General features: G+C 41.5%; 3 protein-coding genes across 3 annotated transcripts in view; all 3 read left to right on the top strand.

Annotated features, from left to right (window-relative positions):
• LOC135783434 (E3 ubiquitin-protein ligase TRIM39-like) overlaps positions 1 to 24,581 on the top strand; it is an 83,049-nt gene that overhangs the window by 3,345 nt on the left and 55,123 nt on the right. The gene's annotated exons all lie outside the window — the stretch shown is intronic.
• LOC135783389 (E3 ubiquitin-protein ligase TRIM39-like) lies at positions 309 to 4,512 on the top strand. Its single transcript, XM_073813682.1, has 6 exons — positions 309 to 800; positions 922 to 1,101; positions 1,797 to 2,030; positions 3,074 to 3,215; positions 3,496 to 3,522; positions 3,615 to 4,512. The coding sequence occupies exons 1-6, from the start codon at positions 309 to 311 to the stop codon at positions 4,133 to 4,135; spliced, it is 1,596 nt and encodes a 531-aa protein (XP_073669783.1). The 3' UTR covers positions 4,136 to 4,512.
• Positions 12,025 to 24,581, top strand: part of LOC135731533 (E3 ubiquitin-protein ligase TRIM39-like) — a 32,444-nt gene continuing 19,887 nt past the window's right edge. Inside the window, exons 1-3 of the mRNA XM_073811780.1 lie at positions 12,025 to 12,149; positions 23,257 to 23,771; positions 23,993 to 24,088. Of these exons, the coding sequence (XP_073667881.1) occupies positions 23,280 to 23,771; positions 23,993 to 24,088 (588 nt within the window). The 5' untranslated portion in view covers positions 12,025 to 12,149; positions 23,257 to 23,279. The remainder of the gene's footprint in view (positions 12,150 to 23,256; positions 23,772 to 23,992; positions 24,089 to 24,581) is intronic.

Here is a 24,581-nt window from a genome sequence, read left to right as displayed (position 1 = left end):
TTTAAAGTCAAATTCCTCCTTCATATTTTCTTCAAAATGCATTGCGAGAACACGTTACCCAGTCTTGAACCAAGAGTACATGTGCAGTTTTGTGATATCGCCACCTTTTGGTCCAGAGATATGAAAAGTGACAACTATTGCTTAAAACTTTGTCATTTTTTAGTTAAAACGTGAGGTTTTAAAGCTTTTCCAAACTTACCTTTCTTTCCTTTTGCAACTTTGTTGGCCTTAACCCTTTAATGCTTGCATATTTATTATTATCACTATTATTGATATTTGCCTTAGGTTTAACTGCTGACACAATCACAATGGCTAACTCCCCCCAACGTCAGTGCTCCATCTGTAAAAATCTGAAAAAAGATTTAGTCACCAAGAGCTGTGGACACACCTTTTGCAAGGGCTGTCTGTGTCATCAGGTAGACACCAGTGATCCACAGTGTCCCCACTGCCTTGAGGTTCTTCAACGGGCGCAGATGGATGACCAGAGTCTCTTCACTGGTAATAAAGGTGAAATCCCTTGCAACATCTGTGAAGAAAACCGTCCGTTCATAGCTGTGAAGTCCTGCTTGACCTGTTTACTCTCATACTGTGAGCATCATCTGAAGCCGCATCAGTCTATGGGGAGGCTGAAGGGTCATAAACTAGTAAAACCAGTGGAGAGATTGGATGAGAGAGCATGCAGTGTCCATGGCAGACCACTGGATCTCTACTCTACCCAAGACAAACGCTGCATCTGTGCCTTATGTGTGAAACCTGGTGTAGATGTCATACCTGTGGAGACAGAGAGACAGAGGAGAGAGGTATTACATTTTAATAGAAAACAATAAGAAACATAACCCTAAACCACTTTCATATTTGTACTTTTCAATCAATCCCGTATCAATGATGTTTAGATTAAGAACAAAAAATTATAATATCTAGTCAACATCAAACTCAACAGTGTCTGTAAATATTGTACAAGACATTGGTGTGTGTGTGCGCGCGCGTGTGTGTATGTTTCTACAGGTCGACAGGCAAAATACTATTAAAAAGTTGGAAAGTATGATCAGTCGGAGAGAAAAAAAACTTGAGGATCTTCAAAACACAGAGTCAAAAGATCAGGTCAGTCCATTTCTCTTAACATATCTGTGTAGAGACAACATACTGTAGAGTGAAATGTGGATGATTGTGTGTGTCTTCATGTTTTATATTGTACCGCAAAGCGGCTGAGGGATTTAAATGTCATAGGTCTAATTGGAGCTGTGCAGAGACCCATGGATGGACAGGTGCTCAACGTATTAAAGGGGCACATGGAACAAGGGTTTAAATAGGGAAAAATGTTCCGTTCATACTGTTCAAAGTATGAATAGTTTTTAGTCAAATAATATAAAAAAGACCAGAATCCTCGACACTCGTGAAACTTTTCTATCTCAAACAGCAAGAAAGAAATCAACAAGCACCTCTTTTAATCCCAATTAAATCAAAGCAGTCTCATTAGACATGCCGTTTTGATTGTCTTGTTAATGTGATGTCACACTAACAAAGCCCCACCCACAGCCACTAACTGACAGTCTCTGATTCAGGCAAAATATCAGTTATGGCGTTACTAGATCTTAGATAATCATAGGTATAGATAAACATAAATCTGAGTGGACATCCATGACATGTGGAGTCCCACAGGGCTCAATTCTTGGACCGCTTCATTTTGTATATGCTCCCACTTGACCAAATAATGAAAAAGAACCAAATTCATATATCACTCCAGTCCCCAGGTCCTTACATTTGACTTATTGAAATTTTAATTTTTCTCTTCACAGGCTGAGATAAACAGAGAGCAGACAGAGATAAGGGGGGTGTTTTCTGCAGTGATGGATGCTGTGAGGAGAGCTGAGAAGGAGCTGCATGCTCCTCTAGAGGATGGAAGAAGGAGTCTGGAAGAGGAGATGAAAGTGAAGGCGCAGCAGGTTCACAAGGACATCGAAAAGTATACAGAAATCATTGACCGTTTGAATCAAACTAAGAATGAAGACGACGACATCTTATTTCTCCAGGTCAGACATTAATATTGTCTACTGTATATTTCCACTCATCTTATGTATACGACCATTACCAGAAGTCAATGTTTATAATTTAAAACACCACAGTTTCTTAATATTTATCTTTGTTCTTACCTCAACTTAGACAAAATTAATACATTCATATGTTTTTTCAATGCATGCACTTCGTACAGCGCATCGTGAATGTGTTAGCATTTAGCTTAGCTGCATTCATTCCTTAGGATCCAAACAGGGATACATTTTGAAGCCACCAAACACTTTCATGTTTTCCCTATTTAAAGACTGTTACATGAGTAGTTACACGAGTAAGAATGGTGGCACAAAATAAAACGTGGTGATTTTTAAGCGAATAAAAAATAGGAAACTATATTGTATGGTGGAAGAGCACTTAGTTTGCAGCACTTCGACCTTGGCGTGCAGTCACATCATCATTCCTGCCCACTCCCACTCTCCTCAAACTTCCATCAATATTATTGAGGTCGAAGTGCTGCAAACGAAGTGCTTTTCTGCCATAAACAGTTCTCATTTTTTTATTTGCTTGAAAAATGACTATGTTTTATTTTGTGCCACCATACTTACTTGTGTTACTCATGTTACTCATGTAACAGTCTTTAAATAGGAACCATAGGAATGAATGGGGCTAGGCTAAATGCTAACACATTCACGACGCGCTGTACAAAGATTAAGTGCACGCATTGAGAAATGAGAGGTATGTATTAATTTGTCTAAGTAGAGGTAAGAACATAGCAAAATATTGAAAAATGGTGGTGTTTTCCTTTAAACATTTGGAGGATAATATATTATTAATTTCACTTCAGAAGAGATTTATTAACCTACTTGAGCTTTAGGTTCATATCAAGCAACTTTATATGAAAAGTTATATAAAACATAAATATTTGCCATGCTTCACCAAACAAAATACAAAGTCTTATCAGTCTTTAGTTTTGCCAAGCAATGAACAAATCAGATTTGAAGTAATAAATCAACATATATACTGTATACTGTGTAATGTTGTAATGTTTTTGTTTCTCTTTCAGTCGTATCCATCTGTGCCTGCTGAATTCAGAGATGATCTGAGAGTTTCTATTGACACTGAACTAAACTTTGGCTCCATGAGAAATATAACCGCATCTGTTTTGACTTCTATTAGGACTGAGCTGGAGAATCTTTGCTCTTTTGGTGAGAAATAATGATGAAGATGATTGACAGTAGTCATGTATTGATTGGGGTTTACTGATATAAATATCACTGATAGTGCCATTGCATTTTCAAAGTAACTTACAGTAGCACTTAAGCACCATAGTATGTTAATACAGTTATAATACATAGTATATATCAGAATATTAAAATTCTGTATATCGGTGTAATATTACATCTGATAAATGCATCATCATCATCACTGTGTCATAGCACTGCCACAGTTCTTGTAAGAATAAACTCTTTAAATGTTTTGTTGCAGAAATGAGAAGAATTCAGAGTTGTTTAGGTAAGATTATAAAATAATACATTCCTAAATCATTATTTTGGTTTATGAAGCTCTCAAACTTTGCTTTAAGTGAGATTCTTTTCTTTCCACAGTGGATGTGACTCTGGATAAAGAAACCGCACATCCAGCTCTGGAAGTGTCTCAAGATGGCAAAACTGTAAGAGGCAAAGCAAACGCTCATGACATCCCAGGTGCCCCCAATCAATCCGGTCTGGTGTCTGGAGTCCTGGGAAGGTTTCAGATCAAGTCTGGAAAAGCATTCTGGTTAGTGGAGGTGGGACCGAAAACAGACTGGGAACTGGGTGTAGTGAGAGAAAATGCAAACCGGAGAGGCACGGTCTCCTACAAACCCAATGAAGGTTATTGGGTCATTGTGTTCTGTGGTCCAAACACGTATGGAGCTTATGAAGAAAATCCCATTCATCTGCATCTCTCCACCAAACCTAAGAAGGTGGGAGTGTTTGTTGACTATGAGAGCGATCTCATCTCCTTCTACAATATGAACGATCTGTCACATATTCACACATTCACTCAGTGTAGATTCAATGGAACCATCCGTCCGTATTTTAATCCTCTCAATAAAGATTCAGATCCAATTATCATTACACAGTAAATACCTACATATAAATGAAAGTTACTTAATATTATGGAACAAAGTATAGTGTATCAAAATATCATGGTGATCGGAGGACTTCTTGTGGGATTATAGTAATAGTGAATAGAGGACAGTTTGTATGTAATCATATATTTTAAAGTGATGAGTGACTATTAGAATTGTATTGTAAGCTTCCTTTCTTTATATCTGAATCTTTTTAAATGTTAAGTGACTTTTATGTAAACTAAATGACTTATGTATGGAATAAACTTCATAAATTAACTTGTCTTGACCTGCTTAGATTTAAGTAATATTATTAGTTGGGTAAAAATGAAATGCTTATTTTTTTCTGAGGCTTGTTCTACAGAGTATAAAGATATTTAAATTAAACCACCAAAATGTCTTGTATACTGTGTTTGGGGTAAGGTATTACAAGTAGATTACTTTCTGAAGTAATCTGATTACATAATGTACTCATTACTTTATAAATGTGCACATTTAATCCCTTACCTGGTGCAGCTCTGAGTGAGGGTGAAAAGGTGATGTACACCTTCAAATGAATATAACTCTGGCATGGTCTTGTTTTAAAGAAGACACTCTAAAGTTATTCACTGAAGTGTCTGGATGTGAAAATATTTAAAAATGTTATAGCAGTTTACATTTAGGCCCAGTTCCATTTCTACCCCTTACCCCTACACTTTCCTCTACCCCTCAGTTTAGAGCATTCACGTGAAGGGCTAGGGATGTTCCAATTCTTCTTTAGTTGGAGGGGTAGGGTCAAATAGCCCTTCAAACAAAGGTTTTTCAGGACCACACTTCAAACGAAGGCGTAAAAAATTTCCAACATGGCTGCTCATGAGAGTATAATTCAAGTATTTTTTCACATGAATAAACTTTTTAATGAAGGTGAAGACTACACTGAAGGTGAAAATTACAACTCATATCACACTTTTTAATAAGATGGCGGAGTAGAGTTGCAGGTGCTCATAGCTCGCCCTGCTTAAACATTCTTAAAAACAGCTAATTAAGATTTTCAAGCGCAGAATCGTATTCAAGGTTTTTGATTGTTGTTTTATGACTTTGATTATGCATGAAACAAGATGAAACACAAAAGAGTCGGCGAACGTTCAGGTTGAAAACACGGGCTCTCTCTCATGCGGTGTACCATCTATGGCGTCACTGGAAGAAACTTTGCAACAGTTTTTTGCCAAAGCCGACAAAAAGGCCAGAGATCGCTTTGAACGTTTGGAAAATCAGCTGGATTCTATTAAAACGTCACTTGATCAACATTCGAAAGACTTGGATTCCCAGCGTAAGATTACAACCTTTCTACAAACACGTAAGAAGCGTGTAGAGGAAGCTACGACTGAATATAATGATACTTTGGAGAAACTTCAACAAAAACTTACATCGATGGAAGACCAGAGTAGGAGGAATAATCTTCGAATTATAAACTTGAAAGAAAGAATGGAAGAAGATCAGGCCTCGAGTAACCTGAGTAACCTGCAATTTTCTCAAATGGTTCCCTGAATTGAACAACAGCCCTCTGGAGGTCATACGAGCTCATCGTGTTGGCCCTTTGCGCAAGGCTCCTGCTCCTCCATGGACCTTGATCCTGAATTGTTTTCGCTCTACCGACAGAGATCGGATTTTGGGATTCACACGGAAGTCATCGGTAACAGTAGATGGTCAAGTAATTAGTTTTACTGCAGACTATAGCGATGACACAGCTAAGCGTAGATGACCCTGTTTTTCAATAATGAACAGGGCTCGTACCTTAGGATTTCAAGCTTTTCTGTTATATCCAGCCACCATCAACTTCACAAGAGGATTTAACCAAAACTTGTTTACTGATCCGAGCGAGGCAGCTAAGTTTATAGACTCCTTTGATTCACGTAACTCGGAAGGTGAGACTTCTTTGAATCAAGCAACTCAGAATATGTGACTCTTTTTTCACGCAACTCAAAAGATGTGACTTCACTTCTGTCTTGATTCATGGTAGTTTTGTTTACCTCGGTCAGTACGGTATGACGCGTTGTCTATCGTCTGACACCAAGCTGTTTAAGGATAAGATGCGTCTTTTCTTTTCTTTTCTTTTCTGATTTGTTTTCTGATTTTTAATCTGCTGGCTAATTTATAGTCATTTATAGTACGTTGTTTTGTCATACTGAGCTTAACATCTTAAATCCATTGTGGATCTTTTTTATTTATCGAGCAAAATATAATAAAGTAATTTGATTTATTAAGCTCAGTAATGTTATTTTTAGGGAAGCGAGCGAATGATAGTTATTTGATTTGACTTGTTTCAATATAAGAATTTTTTTATGTGTGTGTGTGGGTGTGCGTGCTAGCATGTGTGTGTGTATGGTTTGCTCTCATATTTACCTTATCTTAATTACTATCATTATTGTGTATCAGACATGTCTAGTAGGTTTTACTTCTACTTTTGTTTTTAAACTGTAATCAATGGGTAAAGGTCTTCATGTAATTCACCTAAATATTCGTAGTTTAGTTCCTAAAATAGATCAACTAAGGGCATGGCTTGTTTATAATAATCCCAATATCATAACATTATCTGAAACCTGGTTACATGAAAATATATCAGATTCCAATGTTAAGTTGGACAATTACATCTTATATAGGTTGGATAGGGGAACTAAGAGAGTTGGAGTTGCCACTTACATTTCATCAAATTTCATGCATTTAGTCACCATTTTTCCCAAACACCACAGGTAGAGTCATCATCTTTTTGCCCAGAGTTGACTGTTAATTCTCAGCCCTATGATGGCTCTTTCACATTTAGACAGGTTACATCAGCTGATGTCCAGTTGGCCATTAGCAAGCTGTCTTCTAGCAATGGACCTGGTCTTGACGGCATTGAGGCTATCTTTATCAAACTTTTTTCAGATGTGTTATCCTCTCCATTGGCTGTGATGTTTAATTTATCGTTTTTAACCCATGAAGTGCCTCTGGCATGGAAGTGTACAAAAGTTGTTCCGTTACATAAAGGAGGGGACACTTTAAACATGAACAATTACAGACCTGTTTCAATTATTAATAGTATTGTAAAAAAATTTGAGAACATAATTTTTGATCAATTATCTAACTATCTCTCTCATTATAACGTATTTTCTCATTGCCAGTCAGGTTTCAGGAAACACTTTTCAACTTCCACTGCCATTGTAAAATCTACTAATAATATGTGGACTGTTGCCATTTTTTTAGATCTTACAAAAGCATTTGATTTAGTTGATCATTATTTGCTCCTGGATAAGCTATATTCAATTGGCCTTTCCCGTTCATCTCTTTTTTGGTTTAATTCCATGGTTTAATTTTGGTTTAATTAATCTCCATCATCGTCGTCAGTGTGTGTCCTTTGGGGGCAGTCAGTCGAATTTTATAGGTGTAGATAAAGGCATACCTCAGGGTTCGTCACTTGGACCTTTGTTATTTTCCATTTTTATTGCCTTTCTGCTGTTCAGAATGTGACATTCATCTTTATGCAGATGATACAATTATATATTGCTCCAAATCAAATTAAACTTAAATTATTCTTTACAACATGATTTTGACTCAGCACAGCAGTGGTTGTCTTTTAATAAACTCCTGTTGAATAAAACAAAATCTTATTGTATGCTTTTCCAGAAGAAACCTTAGAAAGATAGAAGTGAGCTTAATCTGCATTTTCTGGATTCTTCTCCCCTAGAGACAACCGATAAATTTAAATATCTCGGTGTTTGGTTAGAACCTGATCTTTCATTCAAAGCTCATATATCTGCGCTTACTAATAATCTTATCTTTCGCCTTAAGACATTATATCAATCGATAGACTTCTTTAATTATCAAGTTAGGAGAAGAACAGTCTCTCAATTGCTGTTACCTATTTTGGACTATGAGGATATTATATATGCTTATACAACTGCTACCAACTTACATTCTCTTGACGTGGTATATAACAGCTTTGTTCTTCGCTGCCCCTATCCTAAATTCTAGGAGGGAAAAAAAACCTTGAGAGAAAGCCAGACACAGCTGATTCTATAGAGGATATACTATGTATATTTGTCAGGAAAACGGACTCAGAGTCAAGTGCAAGTTAAATAGTTTATTTAGAAAAAGAGATAGATAACTGGAGAGCAAAGTCACTGGTAGATCCACACACGGCGTACAACACGATAATCCAGTACAGATCCAAAGGAAGAGAGAGAGCCACCCACGCGCTCCGTCGAGAACGCCAGCACCGTCACCACACGCAACAGAGGGATGAAACACGCCGCCCTGAAGGTGGATGACAGGCGGAGATGGAAGATGGAAGTCCAAGTTCTCAGACGGGTAATCCACTGTGTAATCCAGGTGTAGGAGGGTCACCCGGAAACCACTGGTCACCGCCTAAAGACAAAGCGAACCAGCGGTTCCGAGAAACAACAGTAGTGAAAGTCAATATAATCCACAAAGGTGAAATGGGTGTACTCCACTCACGGGTGATGATGCAAACCGGAGAGAGAGAGAGAGACAGCTGGTATACCGCCTAGAAACGAAGCGAACCAGCTGCATCGAGAGACAAACAAAGTCAATATAATCCAACACTCCACAAGCGAGCGGTCCGGGTGAAGACGGGTCCCCGAACGCCGAAACCAAACCTGGGGTAACAGAGGAAAAGACAGAGAGCGACTGACAAGACAAGGCAGGGCTTTCAAAAAAAAAAAAAAAAAACGTTTCATCCTAACTTCAGTGGTTCTTTTGTAATCAGCTTTTGAATATGGGTAGGTTTCTGCAAAAACACCACATTTTGAGCAAAAAGCAGAGATAATTCCATTTTTGTGACGGACTTTTCATAGAGATCCCATTCAGAGCCATCTTTAAAACAGACACGGACATGCAGCCGCTTGCCATAGGTCAATACTTCCGGGTTTAAAAAGCTGCAGAAGGGCGCCACCTGGTTGATAATAGCGGTATTGCGTAAAGACGGAAAATCTCGTCATTGGCAGGGAAGCGTTTTCTCTTGGCGGCGAAAGAGTTAAAGAAAAATGTCTAGTTTAGACTTTAATTCATTGACTGTGTCTGATTCCCGATTCTGACGTTTTTTGGTAAATCATTCCAGAGCTTAGGGGCTAAGTAGGAAAAGGATCGACCACCTTTAGACATTTTTGATATTCTAGGGATAATTAAGAGACCAGAATTTTGTGACCATAGTGTACATGATGGATTGTATTCTGATAGTAATTTTCTAACATACCAAGGTGCTAAAATTGGGCTTATGTGGTCATACTTCTTAGATTGAGTAAGCTCTCTTGCAGCGGCGTTTTGAACCAGCTGAAGCTTATTTACCTGGTGTGTGTGACATCCGCTGAGTAACGAGTTACAATAGTCTATTCTAGAGGTCATAAAAGCGTGGATAAGCTTCTCTGCATCTGATGCAGACAGCATATGGCGTATTATTGAGATATTTCTAAGATGGAAGAATGCTGTGCGGCAGATGTTGTAGATATGACTATCGAAAGAAAGATTGCTGTCAAACATCTCCGTTCCCTTCCTTCAGGGAATGAGGGTTACATCCGTAACCAAGACCTTCTAAAATGAACGTGTTGGATTACGTCAGTAAGTTTATGCAAAAGAAAGACTTTTTTTAAGTCGCTGAGGAGAGATGAAAATTGTCAGAAGAACGTAATTTAACCAGTGTCATTCTTGGAGATACATTTCAACGCTGGAAAGCAATGAAGGAACAGAGATTTCGCAGTGAAAGCAGTTCGCAAAAATTCTTCTCTACAAGTATTTCATTGTGAAATAGTTATTGTTGTACTGATATTCAGGTATATCGACGTTGTTCTTGTACTGTAGTTATAAGGCGACCAGTCTGCTACATGCTAGTTGAAATGGGAGTAGCGTCGACTGATCTAACGTTACGTATTATGTGTTTATTATCATACCATTTTACCTAATGAATCCACTGACGCAACACAGCATATCCCGGTGGTAAACAAATCTTTCGGGAGGCGTTCCCTAGAAACTGCTAGCTGTGAAGGAGGGAGGCTAATCTTACGCATGCACTCATTTTAAAAACTCAGTAACAGTCTTTGGATTTTCACTAGGCTGAAACATCCTCTTTTGCACCTTTAAGGCTTGAGAAGTGATTGTATACAGATACTGAATTGTTTTTTAATCAAACTACAAAGTTGTTACATTACAGTTAAGATATGTTTTAAAAATACACTACATGTTGGTGATAAATGATCTTGTCATACAGTTTTTCACTTAGCTATAATTTATTAAACCATATCAATTGCACTACCTTAAATAGCAACCCAGATGCAATGTCTTTGTAGTTCTTATTTTGAAGTTCTTGCGATTTGAACAACTGATTATAAATCCTGAGTGAAGTCCTTCGCACACACACATTCGCGTGCGCACACACACACATACACACGTGCACACACGCACACATATTTATCATCTGGGTGAGTTTGTTTAGATAGTGGGCATCTAGATCATGTTAATCTCTTTATTAAAAGGAAGTTGATACTCAATATCCTGGTCCTGTGACTAAAACAAACTGTGGCTGTGGCTTTACGGTAATCGTTGTTTTCTATAAGCATTGTATGATATAACCACCTGCCTGCTTCTCTCAGAGAAATTACTAAAAGTCCTAAGTATCTATATTGAGTCATCTACTTATAACGCACACCTGAGAGTTGGACCCACATCTTTTACTCAAGCACTTGGGAAACAAGATCATGTATTCACCTGATTTTTTTATATGAAAATTAACCACGGTTTTATTGTGGTAAAAGTGTAGTAACCATGTTTTTTGGAGTATTGATCACTATTAGCAAAACAATGGTTTTACTACAGTAACCATGTTCTTCCCACTGTTAGATCTTACCATGATTTTACAGTAACATACTAGCAACACTGCAAATACAGCAAGCTACAACAGTAGCTTGACTGTGAGGTTGATAACGCTGCTCTGTGTCTACATGAGTGCACACTACATAGCGTACAAATAAAACTGGAACACTGTTGAAGTTACCCTGCTAAAAAAACCAGCATATGTTGTGTTTTGGTGCTGGTTTGCTAGTGAACACCCTGCTTTATAAAAAAATAATTTGTTCTCCCCAAGCACATGGAACTTTTTGGCAATGTCTTTCAGTCTTTTCTGGGAAAATAATTGTGAATCAAACTGCAGTCTATAGGACAGTCACAAGCATTTTCGTCTTTACATCAAAACATCTAAAAATGTATTTTGAAGACAATTAAAGGACTTCGGGCTAACAACAAAATGAAGAAACTGAAACATAATTAAGTATAAAATGAAGTAACTGAAATAGGCGTTACAATTTGCAGAAAAATAGAAGTAGGATTATTATAATGCAGCAGTCTCGCATCAAAATAAACTGTTGTTGCTTCGTAAACAGTAATGAGCAAGACTTTTAAAAACAATAAAACACATGTTTGGTAAAGTGATATCTTTGCGTACATTTTATGTGTGTCCGCTCATCATACGGATTCCCTTTCGGCATTGATGGCACTTCCTTCTACACTGTCAATGGTCATGGATGACTCTTTAAACTGAATAGACTCCATACTAGGATGATTTGTAACCATTTATTTCACTCTGTCCCATTCATGTCCCTTTCAGAAAGGCCAGCAAACCACACTGTATTTAAATATGTTTCTTTGGGAATGAGAATATTACTTTTTGGCAAATAGTCTGACAACTTAAAATGTAACCTTCAATGTTAATTCAATATAAAATACATAGTTAAAATATTTAAATACTGGAATTATGTAGGTTGGTAATCACCTGGTGGTTTTGAAAACCAGTAGCTGGTTACACAAAAACAATACACACCCAGACCACCTGTTTGCAAAGAAATTGCTGTGAATAATAAGGGCGTGACTTGTGTTCGGAAATTAAAGTACACAACACTAGAGAGGGATGAACACTGCAAGGAAATGAAACTTAAGTGAAAATAAATAAAGGAAAAAGAGGAGCTACCACACAGCTTGAAGAGAAGAGTTCACATCTTTGAAAAAGGTAAGTCTGATTCCGTATGAATTCATTTTACCATAGTACAACAGTATAGTTTAGGAGTCTGGATCTCCTTCTGCACTGCAAATTTCTTATGTCAATCTCTAAAACTTTTTAATTGATTTCACTCACAGTGACAAAACAGTTCTTTGAAATCTACACAGTTTAACAAAAAGAAAATTCTAGTATACATTTGTTGACTTTAATTTAATTAAAATAAACTATCCAGACAATCATTTGCACTGTTCATATTGGCTTTGATGCAAAACAGCTTTACAGAAAACATTTAACAGAAAACAGGAAATGAAATTAAAATTAGAAATGAAAAGGAAAAAGATAGGAAAATTGTAAAAAGCGTACATGAAACATGCAATAACATAATAAGATAAAGACTTTACATTTTTACATGAAACAATTTATAAATATTACAATTGTAATTAAATGGTACTAAATTTATTAGCAAAATTGCATTCGTAAAAAAAGTATTTGTGTCTGGATTAAAGTTAACAGTCTCCAATTCTCACGTAGCCAGACCTTGAAGGTCTGGTGTTTTTCGCTGCTTTTTCTGGACAAAGCCCGCCCACAAGCTGTTTGACCGATATGTCAAACAACCAATCACTTTTTTCAAACAAATCACAGTTTGTTTCGTCTAGCGTCGCGTTTCGGACTCCCCACAATAACAAGCCGGCTGGAAACAAGTCAGTTATTGGAATAACCAGCCGCAACCGAATAGCATCTAAATAAACAACATTACTCACCATAGAACAACGTTGTGCACTTCATCAACAGCCACACCAATGAGACGCTCCCGTTAAACATCTGTTTCAAGCATATCTCTTCACTTTGTAACACCTACAAGCAATTCAGGAGAACCAAACTTTTTGACTCCACTAACTGCCTCAAGCAAAACTCTTGGACGCCTTTTAGAGAGTCTATGCTGCAAACTTTGCATATTTTTGAAAATCCAATGTTTAGCTGATCATGATAACTGGTCATTATTATTCACGTGAACACGACTGATTCTCTTCCTCAATGGAACGCCAGAGCTTTGTTTTTCCAGGGACGGAAACTAATCGTGACACTCGCGTCTCCTGGAAATCCGGTTTATTTCAACCAATCAAAAGACGGCTTCCGACATTCCCACAAGGTTTCCAGGAAAGTGTGCGATAAACATCAGACGTTTAGCCAAGATTCTGTGTGCAGGACATCTGAGGCTGAGACTAACAGTAGTCCTGGTGATCAAGCCAAAGGTGAAACAAAAACTAGTAGTGTAGAAGCAGAAAAACATTAGGATAAACTACATTTATAAATGTAATTATTTACAGCTGTTCCTAGGGAATCAAACCTAGGGAATAAAACCTATGATCCTTGTGCTGCTATCGCAATTCTCTGCCAATTAAGCTATGAAATTGAGGCAAAACCAGTGAGGACTAGTTTAAATATGGGATAATGTACAGGCAGCTGGTTGTTATTGCAGAAATAATCCCTGATAGTGTGTTCAGGACCCAACGTGAAGAAATAACAACCAGCTGCCTGTACATTTTCCCTCTTATTACTCAACTATTTAACTCATAAGTAAGGTACGAAAAGTTAAATATTGATTTTAAATATTTTATTTTCTTATTTTTTATTAATGCAGACCTTACGCAAGGAAAACCTTTTTACTTTCGGTTTTAAGATAACACAAGACATTTAAATGTCATGAACACACTATTTGGTTTAATAAATTGTAAATATAATGTTATTATTTAAAAAAATACATATTAGTATGTAATAAATGTATTATATTAAACTGTACCTGTCATAATGAGTAAGAGCTTCCTGGTTACTGTATGTTATTAGCTTTGGGCGGTTGTTATCTGGGAATAATAAACCGGCAAATGTCGCGACTGGCCAATCAGAATCAAGCATTCCAACGAGCTATATGGAATTATATATATTTTTAGCTATTTTTCCTTTTGGGAGGTTGATATTTGATAGACAGTATTTAAAGAAAGGATAAAAAAATCAAGGTGAAGAGGGCGGTATGGGATCGGGAAAGGAGTTGAGCCGGGAATGGAACTTGGTTGGCCAAAAGTGCGTCTGCCCCATGTCAGAGCACTGCCCACTACACCATCAGCTCCAATAACCTGAGAATACATGTGCAGTTTTGTGATATCACCACCTTCTGGTCCACAGATATGAAAAGTGACTACTGCTTAAAACTTTTCAATTTTTGGTTAAAAAATTAGGTTTTAATGCTAATCAAAACTCACTTTGATGGATGGACTGGCCATCTTGCATACCAGACATTTTCCCGATGGGCCGAGGAGCTACTTCGGCCGACAGTCCTGAGTCCAATACTTTTTTAATCTGTATATTATTGTTTCTGATGGCCCATAAATCCAGACAGTCGATCAGTGGCCCGTTTGACATTGGGCTGGCCCAATCACATTGTTAAGCACCAACCCCATTCACTTTGGTCCTGCCGGCGTAATTCATTAAAAAAATAGCGCAAGAGTAACCACTGGCCCTTGACACACGCTATGCGGTCCATAGGCTATTTTCTTCACTGACGTAGTTACAGTGTCAAAATGTTGACAAATCAAAATGAAAGAAGGTGGGAGTTTTTGTTCACAGAAGCCATCATAAACGACTCCCAACCAAATTAATTACACGGTCGAGCAGGATTTTTAACCTATCAAATGATAGACATTTAGTTTTTGCGTTTTGATTGTTTGTATAGTGCTTAACACATGAAAGCTGCATTACAGAAAATGCATCCTTATATTAAAAATACAGACAGTTAGCAAATCTAGAGATGCAAACTATTTAACTTTTAAAAGTGACATTTAGATTATTTGCCATTTAACACTTGCTGCAGTGACTATCAGTCAAGCAAATAGAAACAATAAATGTTTATAGCGTACAGTATAAGATAAACAGGGCTTGACATAAACTGTCTCAGAAGGATGTAAGAGTGGAGCATAGTGTGTCTGTGGCATTATTTGTATCTAACAGAGAGATTTGGTTGGAAGGGGGGGGCGTGGAAGAGACCACAGAGGATAAGCGAGAGGGAGAGAGCGTGCGCAGGTTGCGCCAGAATGTGACCAATTGGGAATCGTGTGCAGTGACTGGGGGAGTTAAGTTGAGCTCAAGAGTGAGGAGGAAGTGATCAGATATATGTAGCGGGGTGACCTGGGTATGGTAAGTAGAACAGCAGCTTGTGTAGGTAAGATCTAAAAGATTACCAGACCTGTTGGTTGGTGAAGTTGGGATTCGCTTCAGGTCAAACGATGCAGTCAGGGTGTTGAAGTCAGCTGCCTTTGTCTTCTCAAGGTGGATTTTGAATTAACCAAGTACCACTAAAGGAGTACCATCTTCTGGGAATGAAGACAGAAGTACATCCAACTCCTCTAAGAAGTGTCCAAGTTGACTTGAAGAGTGATAGATAACTAGAAAATGGATTTTAGTAGGGTGGATAATAGTAACAACATGCGACTCGAAAGAGCTGCTGTTACATGAAGGTGTGTGCTGTTGGAATTTCCAGGCCTTTGGAATGAGCAGACCGGTCCCTCCACCACTTTCATTGGTGGTGGTTGAGGAGATTCCCCCATTCATATGTAAAGCGCTTTGAGGTCTGCAGAAAAAGCTTCTCTCCGCCCATTTATCTAATCTGAGATACTAAACACTAGGGGTGGGAATAGCTTGGACCCTCATGAATCGATTCAGAATCGATTCTTAGGGCCCCGTGTCATGATTTCGGTCTTATTGGCTGCTTTGTCTTTGTTTCTCTATGTGTTGTGTTTTTGTTTTGACAGCTCCACACGTGCGCGTCCTCCACCTGGTGATCTCATTACCTCTGACTTCTCTCACCGGCGTCCCGCACCTGATTCTTATTATTGTCCAATCCGGTTTGATTTAAATTCCCCTCGTTTCCTTTGTTCCTTGCAAGTTCGTCTTTGTATGTGCCTGCCGCTAGCTTGTCTAGTTCCAGTCCTGTCATGTCTCAGTTTCCTGTTAGATATTTATTATTCTCCGTGCTCTCTGCTGCCTTTGCCCTGTCAGATTTCCCTGCCCTGCTGTCGGTCTCTCCCGATTGGTGTGACTTCTGTCAGGTCTTTACGAACTCTCTGTCAGTGGATTCTCCAAGCAACATTTCACACCGTGCGCTGTCCAGCCGCAGTGCGCATTAGCGCGTAATTCTGCTGAAGACGCTGACAGCTGCAGTGCGCTCTAGCGCGTAATTCTGCTCATCGCTCTGACGGCCGCAGTGCGCTGTCCAGGGTGCTTACTGCTGAAGACACTGACCGCTTCTCTCTCTCTCTGTGCCCCGCCAGGAATCTCTCTGTTTGCCCGCCTGGATTCCATCTCAGAGTGTGCTGTTCGGGGAAAGTCCTACAGCCCGGCTGTGTTTCCCACATTGTGACCCTCCAGAGGAGATCGCTGTGGTCTGCATCGCTAGTGTTATCTCTTCGTCTATCCATTACATACACGGACACTGAGAGTTATCTATTTATATATTACTGATTCACCAAGTGTTTTCCCGTTTATATTCCTACCTGATGACATTGAGTGTGCTCTATTATACATTTTGAATTAAAGACCTCTGCGCTGGGATTCCTGTTTTGTGTGTGATTCCTAACAGGACGAACTTGCCAGTATGAATCCCGCGGAGGTTGAGGACTTTTCTGTCCGTATGTCGGACCTTTCCTCAAGTTTGGACCTGCTCAGTCTGGAAGCCACCCAACCCAGTCAGTCATCGCAGACAGAGCTGCAGTCCTCACCGACGGAGCCTCATGCTACAGCCCCACCTCCTTATGATGGTAATCCCTCCTCTTGCCGGGCATTTTTGTCACAATGTTCATTGGTTTTTGCCCTCCAGCCCCGCCGCTATTCCTCTGAGCGCACCCGGGTGGCGTTTGTGATTGCCCTTCTGGTTGGCAAGGCGCGTGAGTGGGCTACGGCCGTGTGGGATGCTCGCGATCCTTGCTGTCGGTCGTTTGGTGACTTTCGCAAGGAAATGGAGAGGCTCTTTGACCGTTCAGTGCGCGGGGACGCCGCTGCGGCTCGGCTGGCTCTTTTGGTTCAGGGAGGCCTTACAGTCACCGATTACGCTATTAAGTTTAAGACCTTAGCGGCGGCCTGCCACTGGAATGAAGCGGCTCTTCGAGCGCAGTTTGCGAAGGGGTTGTCTGATGATCTCCATGATGAAGTCGCTGTTCACGATCTTCCCCCCACGCTGGATGCCATTATTGATCTGGCTCTCCGGATTGAAGCCCGGAGAATGCTCCGCAACCAGCGACGATCTCTTCGCCAGGGAACTCCTATAGACGAGGCCACCGCTTCCCCCTCTTCTTCTTCACTCCCTGTCAGGTCGGAGCCCATACAGCTGGGGCGCATGCGCCTGTCACAGAGAGAGAGAGATAGACGCCTACAGAATTCTCTGTGTTTGTATTGCGGGAGGCCCGGACATCTTGCGAAGACTTGCCCGTTAAAGAACCGTCGCCCTTCTATGAGCCCAGGAGTTCTGGTGGGCGCCACTACTTCTAAACTCTCCCCTGTTTCCAGTACCCAACTCCCCGTCATGTTGTCCTTCGCTGGGCGTGATCATCCGTCCACTGCCCTTCTCGACTCTGGAGCGGAGGGCAACTTTATAGATGAAGCTCTGGTTCGCGCCTGGGGTGTTCCGGTTGTCCCTCTCCAATCCCCTTTGGATGTCTGGTCCCTTAAGGGGCAGCAGATGGCACGCATTACACATTGCACCTCTCCTGTAAGTCTCTCTGTGTCTGGCAATCATTGTGAAGAGATTGTGTTGCATATTCTTCATGCTTCTCTGTCTCCCATTATTTTAGGGCATGGTTGGTTAGCGCAACACAATCCTCACGTTGATTGGCAGCATAGTGTTATTTTGTCTTGGTCCCAGTCTTGTCATGTGTCTTGTCTTGGTTCTGCTGTTTCTGGTTCTGTTCTTTCTCTTCCTCAGGTTCCGGCGGTCGATTTGACCGGAGTCCCGGCGGAGTATGCGGATATCGCTCAGGTGTTCAGTAAAGCCCGGGCCACCTCCCTGCCTCCTCACCGGCCATATGATTGCGCTATTGATCTCCTCCCCGGCACTTCTCCGCCTAAGGGTAGACTTTATTCCTTATCGGGTCCTGAGAGAGAGGCTATGGACCAGTATATTAATGATGCCCTGCGTGCCGGTCTCATCCGTCCCTCCACCTCGCCTGCAGGGGCGGGGTTTTTCTTTGTTGGTAAGAAAGACGGCTCCCTGCGCCCTTGTATCGATTATAGGGGTTTGAATGACATTACTGTTAAGAATAGGTACCCCCTTCCTTTAATGTCTACTGCGTTTGAGCTCCTGCAGGGGGCGCAGTTCTTTACCAAGCTAGATTTACGCAACGCCTATCATCTGGTCCGTATAAGAGAGGGAGATGAATGGAAGACAGCCTTTAACACCCCTACCGGACACTTTGAGTACTGCGTTCTGCCGTTCGGCCTTTGTAACGCCCCCTCTGTCTTCCAAACTCTGGTCAATGATGTGCTGAGAGACATGATTAACAAATTTGTCTTTGTGTACATAGATGATATTCTCATCTTTTCCCCCTCCATGCAGGAACACACTCAGCATGTCCGCCGAGTTTTACGCCGGTTGTTAGAAAATAAGCTGTATGTCAAGGCGGAGAAGTGCGAATTCCATCGTAAGTCGGTTTCGTTCCTGGGTTTTGTTGTTGCCCCCGGTGAGATCCGTCCTGACCCAGCCAAGATCAAAGCGGTGGCCGAGTGGCCAGTCCCCGACTCCCGTAAGGAATTATTAAGATTTCTGGGTTTCGCCAATTTTTACCGGCGATTTATCAGAAATTATGGTCAGATTGCTCAACCTCTTACTGCTCTCACTTCCACTAAGGAGAGGTTTGTTTGGAATTCCAGCGCTCAGGAGGCCTTTGATAATTTAAGGTCCCGGTTTATCTCTGCTCCTGTTCTCTCTATTCCAGATCCGGCTGCTCAATTTATTGTGGAGGTGGATGCATCGGATGTCGGGGTAGGCGCCGTTTTGTCTCAGCGGTCTGCTAAGGATGGCAAGGTGCATCCCTGTGCCTTTTTCTCCCATCGGTTAAACCCAGCAGAGCGAAATTATGACATAGGCAATCGGGAGCTGCTGGCGGTCAGACTGGCTTTGGGTGAGTGGCGTCACTGGTTAGAGGGGACCTCGGAGCCCTTCCTGGTCTGGACGGATCATAAGAATCTCGAATACATCCGTTCAGCCAGGAGGTTATCTTCTCGTCAGGCTCGTTGGGCGCTCTTCTTTGACAGATTTAACTTCACCCTCTCGTACCGGCCCGGTTCCAAGAATACTAAGCCCGATGCTCTCTCTCGTTTGTTCGAAAGCCCCAGTTCCGCTGGGGACGAAACCATCCTCCCGGAGGGGCGGGTGGTGGGTGCCCTGCGCTGGGGAATAGAACAACGGGTGAGACGGGCCGGCCGGGAGGGGGAAGTGCCAGAAGGGTGCCCAGCGGGTCGATTGTGGGTTCCGAATGCGCTTCGCTCCGAGGTCATCCGGTGGGGTCACGAGTCCAAGTTTGTTTGCCATCCGGGGGTTCGGAGAACGTTGGCTACCGTACGTCAGCGTTTTTGGTGGCCCTCTATGGGTCCCGATGTCAGACAGTTTGTGTTAGCCTGTCAGGTTTGTGCCCGTAATAAGGCCTCTCATCAAGCCCCTATTGGTCTGCTCAAACCATTACCCATTCCCTCTCGTCCTTGGTCACATATCGCTATCGATTTTGTAACCAATTTGCCTAGTTCTAAGGGAAACACTGTAGTTTTGACCATTGTCGACCGCTTCTCCAAGGCGGCTCACTTTGTCCCTTTGCCCAAATTGCCCACTGCCAAGGAAACTGCCCAGGTTATGATCGAGCACGTCTTTCGCTTACATGGTCTGCCTACAGACGTTGTTTCAGATAGGGGTCCTCAGTTTATTTCTCGTTTCTGGCAGGAATTTTGTAGACAAATAGGCTCCACAGCTAGCTTGTCTTCAGGGTATCATCCTCAGACCAACGGGCAATGTGAACGGGCTAACCAAGATTTAGGTAGAGCTCTCCGCTGTCTGACATCGCAATATCCGAGCTCCTGGTGCCAACAGTTACCCTGGGTTGAATACGCCCATAATTCTCTTCCTGTTTCTTCCCTTAACATGTCCCCTTTTGAAGCGTCCATGGGGTTTCAGCCCCCTTTATTCCCATCACAGGAACCTGATGCGGTGGTTCCGTCTGCGCTAGCTTTTGTCCGTCGTTGCAAACGCACCTGGAGAAAGGCTAGATTTACATTACGCCAGGTTTCCAGACGAACCAAAGCCGCGGCCGACCGTCACCGTAGAACCGCGCCCCGTTTTATCTGTGGGCAGAAAGTATGGCTTTCGTCCAAGGATTTACCTCTCCGGGAGCCTTCTCGCAAGCTGGCTCCACGATTCCTTGGGCCATACAGCATTGTCAAGGTTATTAATCCCGTGACGGTCAGGCTCAGATTGCCCCCAGCACTCGGTCGGGTTCATCCAGTTTTTCATGTGTCTAAGCTGAAGCCTGTGTATTTTTCCCACCTTAATCCTGTTCCCTCTGCCCCCACCCCTCCCACCCCTCAACTTATAGATGGTGCCCCTGTGTATTCAGTCAAGTCTTTACTGGATGTGCGTCGCCGGGGTAGGGGATTTCAATACCTCGTTGACTGGGAGGGATATGGTCCGGAGGAGAGGTGTTGGGTACCGGCCCGGGACATCCTGGACCCTGGGCTGATAGAGGATCTCCGCCGGCGACGGGGTGAGTCTCCTCATGGACCGCCAGGTGGCGGTCGTGGGGGGGGAGTCCTGTCATGATTTCGGTCTTATTGGCTGCTTTGTCTTTGTTTCTCTATGTGTTGTGTTTTTGTTTTGACAGCTCCACACGTGCGCGTCCTCCACCTGGTGATCTCATTACCTCTGACTTCTCTCACCGGCGTCCCGCACCTGATTCTTATTATTGTCCAATCCGGTTTGATTTAAATTCCCCTCGTTTCCTTTGTTCCTTGCAAGTTCGTCTTTGTATGTGCCTGCCGCTAGCTTGTCTAGTTCCAGTCCTGTCATGTCTCAGTTTCCTGTTAGATATTTATTATTCTCCGTGCTCTCTGCTGCCTTTGCCCTGTCAGATTTCCCTGCCCTGCTGTCGGTCTCTCCCGATTGGTGTGACTTCTGTCAGGTCTTTACGAACTCTCTGTCAGTGGATTCTCCAAGCAACATTTCACACCGTGCGCTGTCCAGCCGCAGTGCGCATTAGCGCGTAATTCTGCTGAAGACGCTGACAGCTGCAGTGCGCTCTAGCGCGTAATTCTGCTCATCGCTCTGACGGCCGCAGTGCGCTGTCCAGGGTGCTTACTGCTGAAGACACTGACCGCTTCTCTCTCTCTCTGTGCCCCGCCAGGAATCTCTCTGTTTGCCCGCCTGGATTCCATCTCAGAGTGTGCTGTTCGGGGAAAGTCCTACAGCCCGGCTGTGTTTCCCACATTGTGACCCTCCAGAGGAGATCGCTGTGGTCTGCATCGCTAGTGTTATCTCTTCGTCTATCCATTACATACACGGACACTGAGAGTTATCTATTTATATATTACTGATTCACCAAGTGTTTTCCCGTTTATATTCCTACCTGATGACATTGAGTGTGCTCTATTATACATTTTGAATTAAAGACCTCTGCGCTGGGATTCCTGTTTTGTGTGTGATTCCTAACACCCCGGTTTGATTCAGAATCGATTCTTGACGTAATAATTTGCATGTTTTTGACGTCATTGGATTAAAGCCAGGTAATGTTTGCGCTTTTATTAGTCTCTGAACTGTCATATACTGTACTTTAATGCAACTAAGGGATAAATAATGTAATTCTTATATATATGTCCTGTTTCTGTTGTAAGACATTAAAACCAGTAAAGATAGTAATTAAACGTGACATATTAATTCTATATGTTAACCGTCATTAACTTCCATGAAATGACTAACGTTAAGCGTCTAGCATCATCATTATACACAGTGATTTTGGCAGTATTACTGTATTTATATAATGCAGCGCATCCAGCGACTGAATAACAAACTATGTGCATATTTTACAGAAGTATATTCATGTTATATCTAAACAGTCAGCGGATGGTTTAGGGAAATGCTATTAGCACAGTCAGAAGAGTCATTAAATTAAATGCGCTGTGTCTCCCTGCCGCTCACTGAACAGAGAAAGGCAGAGAAAGATTATCCCAAAGTGTATCTTGTTTTCTTGCAGTTTAGAATGAGTCAAACAGGGCTGTTCTAGATTTTATTTCTTTCTCTTCTGCTCTTGTAACCGCCGCTGTATGTGTCGTGCAGTGCGCGCTCACTTAAGTTGTCCGTGTGCAGCACCACTCCCCCAGTTGAGTTCCGCCTTTTGGTTCTGATAACATCACGATATTATATTGTAATCTAACATTTAAGAATCGATTCTTGACATTTGTGAATCGATTCAGAATCGGCCACGTCCGAAACGCGATTATCTAAGAATCTATTTTTTGTCCCACCCCTTAAACACAATGTTTTACGTATTTTCTGACTTCTGGCGTGAACACACGGTGTACAGCGCTATTTTTAGCCTTTTTATTTATAAAACGAAAGCGACTCATTTCTGCGTAGTTTCATTTTGCTAGCGTGTGAAAGTATGTGTGATCTTCATCAATTGCACTGAAATATCAGAGAAAGCTCCATATATACATGTACAAAATACTGTGCAGCATGTTTACTAACAACACAAGCAGCGGACACTGACATAATATTAGTTTGCGTCCATATAAACTCGTCATTACTCCAGCTTGTGTTTAAATGACAACAGAGAGACTCGCCCACAGACCACCCCCTGAAAGTAATCAGGACAGAAGCGGTCAAAAGTGGACAAAAGAGACAGATTTAAATACCAGGTGTAAACGTGATGTGACTCTCTCGTCCACTTGTGATCCGATCGATGAAAACACATCTTCATACTTAGTGTAAACAGCCCCAAAGACACTTACACAACAGTAACGTGACGCTTCTCCTAACTTAACCCCGTAATGCTTCCATATTTATTATTATCATTATTATTATTATTTGCCTTAGGTTTAACTGCTGACACAATCACAATGGCTAAAAATATCTCCTGCCAACATCGGTACTGTAAAAACCTGGCTGAAGATTCAGTCACCATGAGCTGTGGACACACCTTTTGCAAGAGCTGTCTGGATCATCAGGTAGACACCAGTGATCCACAGTGTCCTCTGTGCCTCCAGGCTCTTCAGCGGGTGCAGATGGCCAACCTGAGTCTCTACACTGGTAAAAGGGGTGAGATCCCTTGCAACATCTGTGGGGAAAGCCAGACGTTCATAGCTGTGAAGTCCTGCTTGACCTGTTTACTCTCATACTGTGAGCATCATCTAAAGCCGCATCAGTCTATGGAGAGGCTGAATGGTCATAAACTGGTAAAACCAGTGGAGAGATTGGATGAGAGAGCATGCAGTGTCCACAGCAGACCTCTGGATCTCTACTCTACCCGAGACAAACGCTGCATCTGTGCCTTATGTGTGAAACCTGGTGTAGATGTCATACCTGTGGAGACAGAGAGACAGAGGAGAGAGGTATTAAACTTTCGTAGAAAACAATAAATGACCCAAAACCAAGAAAAATTACCCTAACCCACTTCCATATTTGTACTTTTCAATTAATCCTGTATCAATGATGTTAAGATTAAGAACAAAAAATGATATTATCTAGTCAACATCAAACTCAACAGTGTCTGTAAATATGTACAAGACATTAGTGTGTGTGTGCGTGCGCGTGTGTGCGTGTGTTTCTACAGGTCGACCGGCAAAATACTATTAAAAAGTTGGAAAGCATGATCAGTCAGAGAGAAAAGAAACTTGAGAATCTTCAAAACACAGTGTCAAAAGATCAGGTCAGTCCATTTCTTTTAACGTGTAGAGACCATACTGCAGAATGAAATGTGGATGATTGTGTGTGTCTTCATGTTTTATATATTGTACAGTAAAGCTGTTGGGGGATTTAAATGTCATAGATTGAGACCCATGGAGGGACCATAATTGAGACCCATGGATGGGCAGGTGCTCAATGTATTAAAGGGGCACATGGAATAAAGCTTTAAATATTTTGCTCATTTATAGTTTTTAGTCAGATAACATAAACCAGAACCCTTGATGCTTGTGCAACTTGTTTCCCCTCAAATGGCAAGAACGAAGTCAACACGCACCTTTGTTTAAATGTGTGTTGGCATCTTCCACCATACAATGAAAAAATCCACCCTCTTCTTTTTAATCCCCATTAAATCAAAGCAGTCTCATTAGACATGCCGTTTTGATTCTCTTGTTAATGTGATGTCACACTGATAAAGACCCGCCCACAACCACTTACTGAAAGTCTCTGATTCAGAC

Source organism: Paramisgurnus dabryanus, chromosome 2 (assembly GCF_030506205.2).
Source record: "Paramisgurnus dabryanus chromosome 2, PD_genome_1.1, whole genome shotgun sequence".
Classification (NCBI taxonomy): domain Eukaryota; kingdom Metazoa; phylum Chordata; class Actinopteri; order Cypriniformes; family Cobitidae; genus Paramisgurnus; species Paramisgurnus dabryanus.
This window is presented reverse-complemented; position numbering and strand designations above follow the sequence as displayed.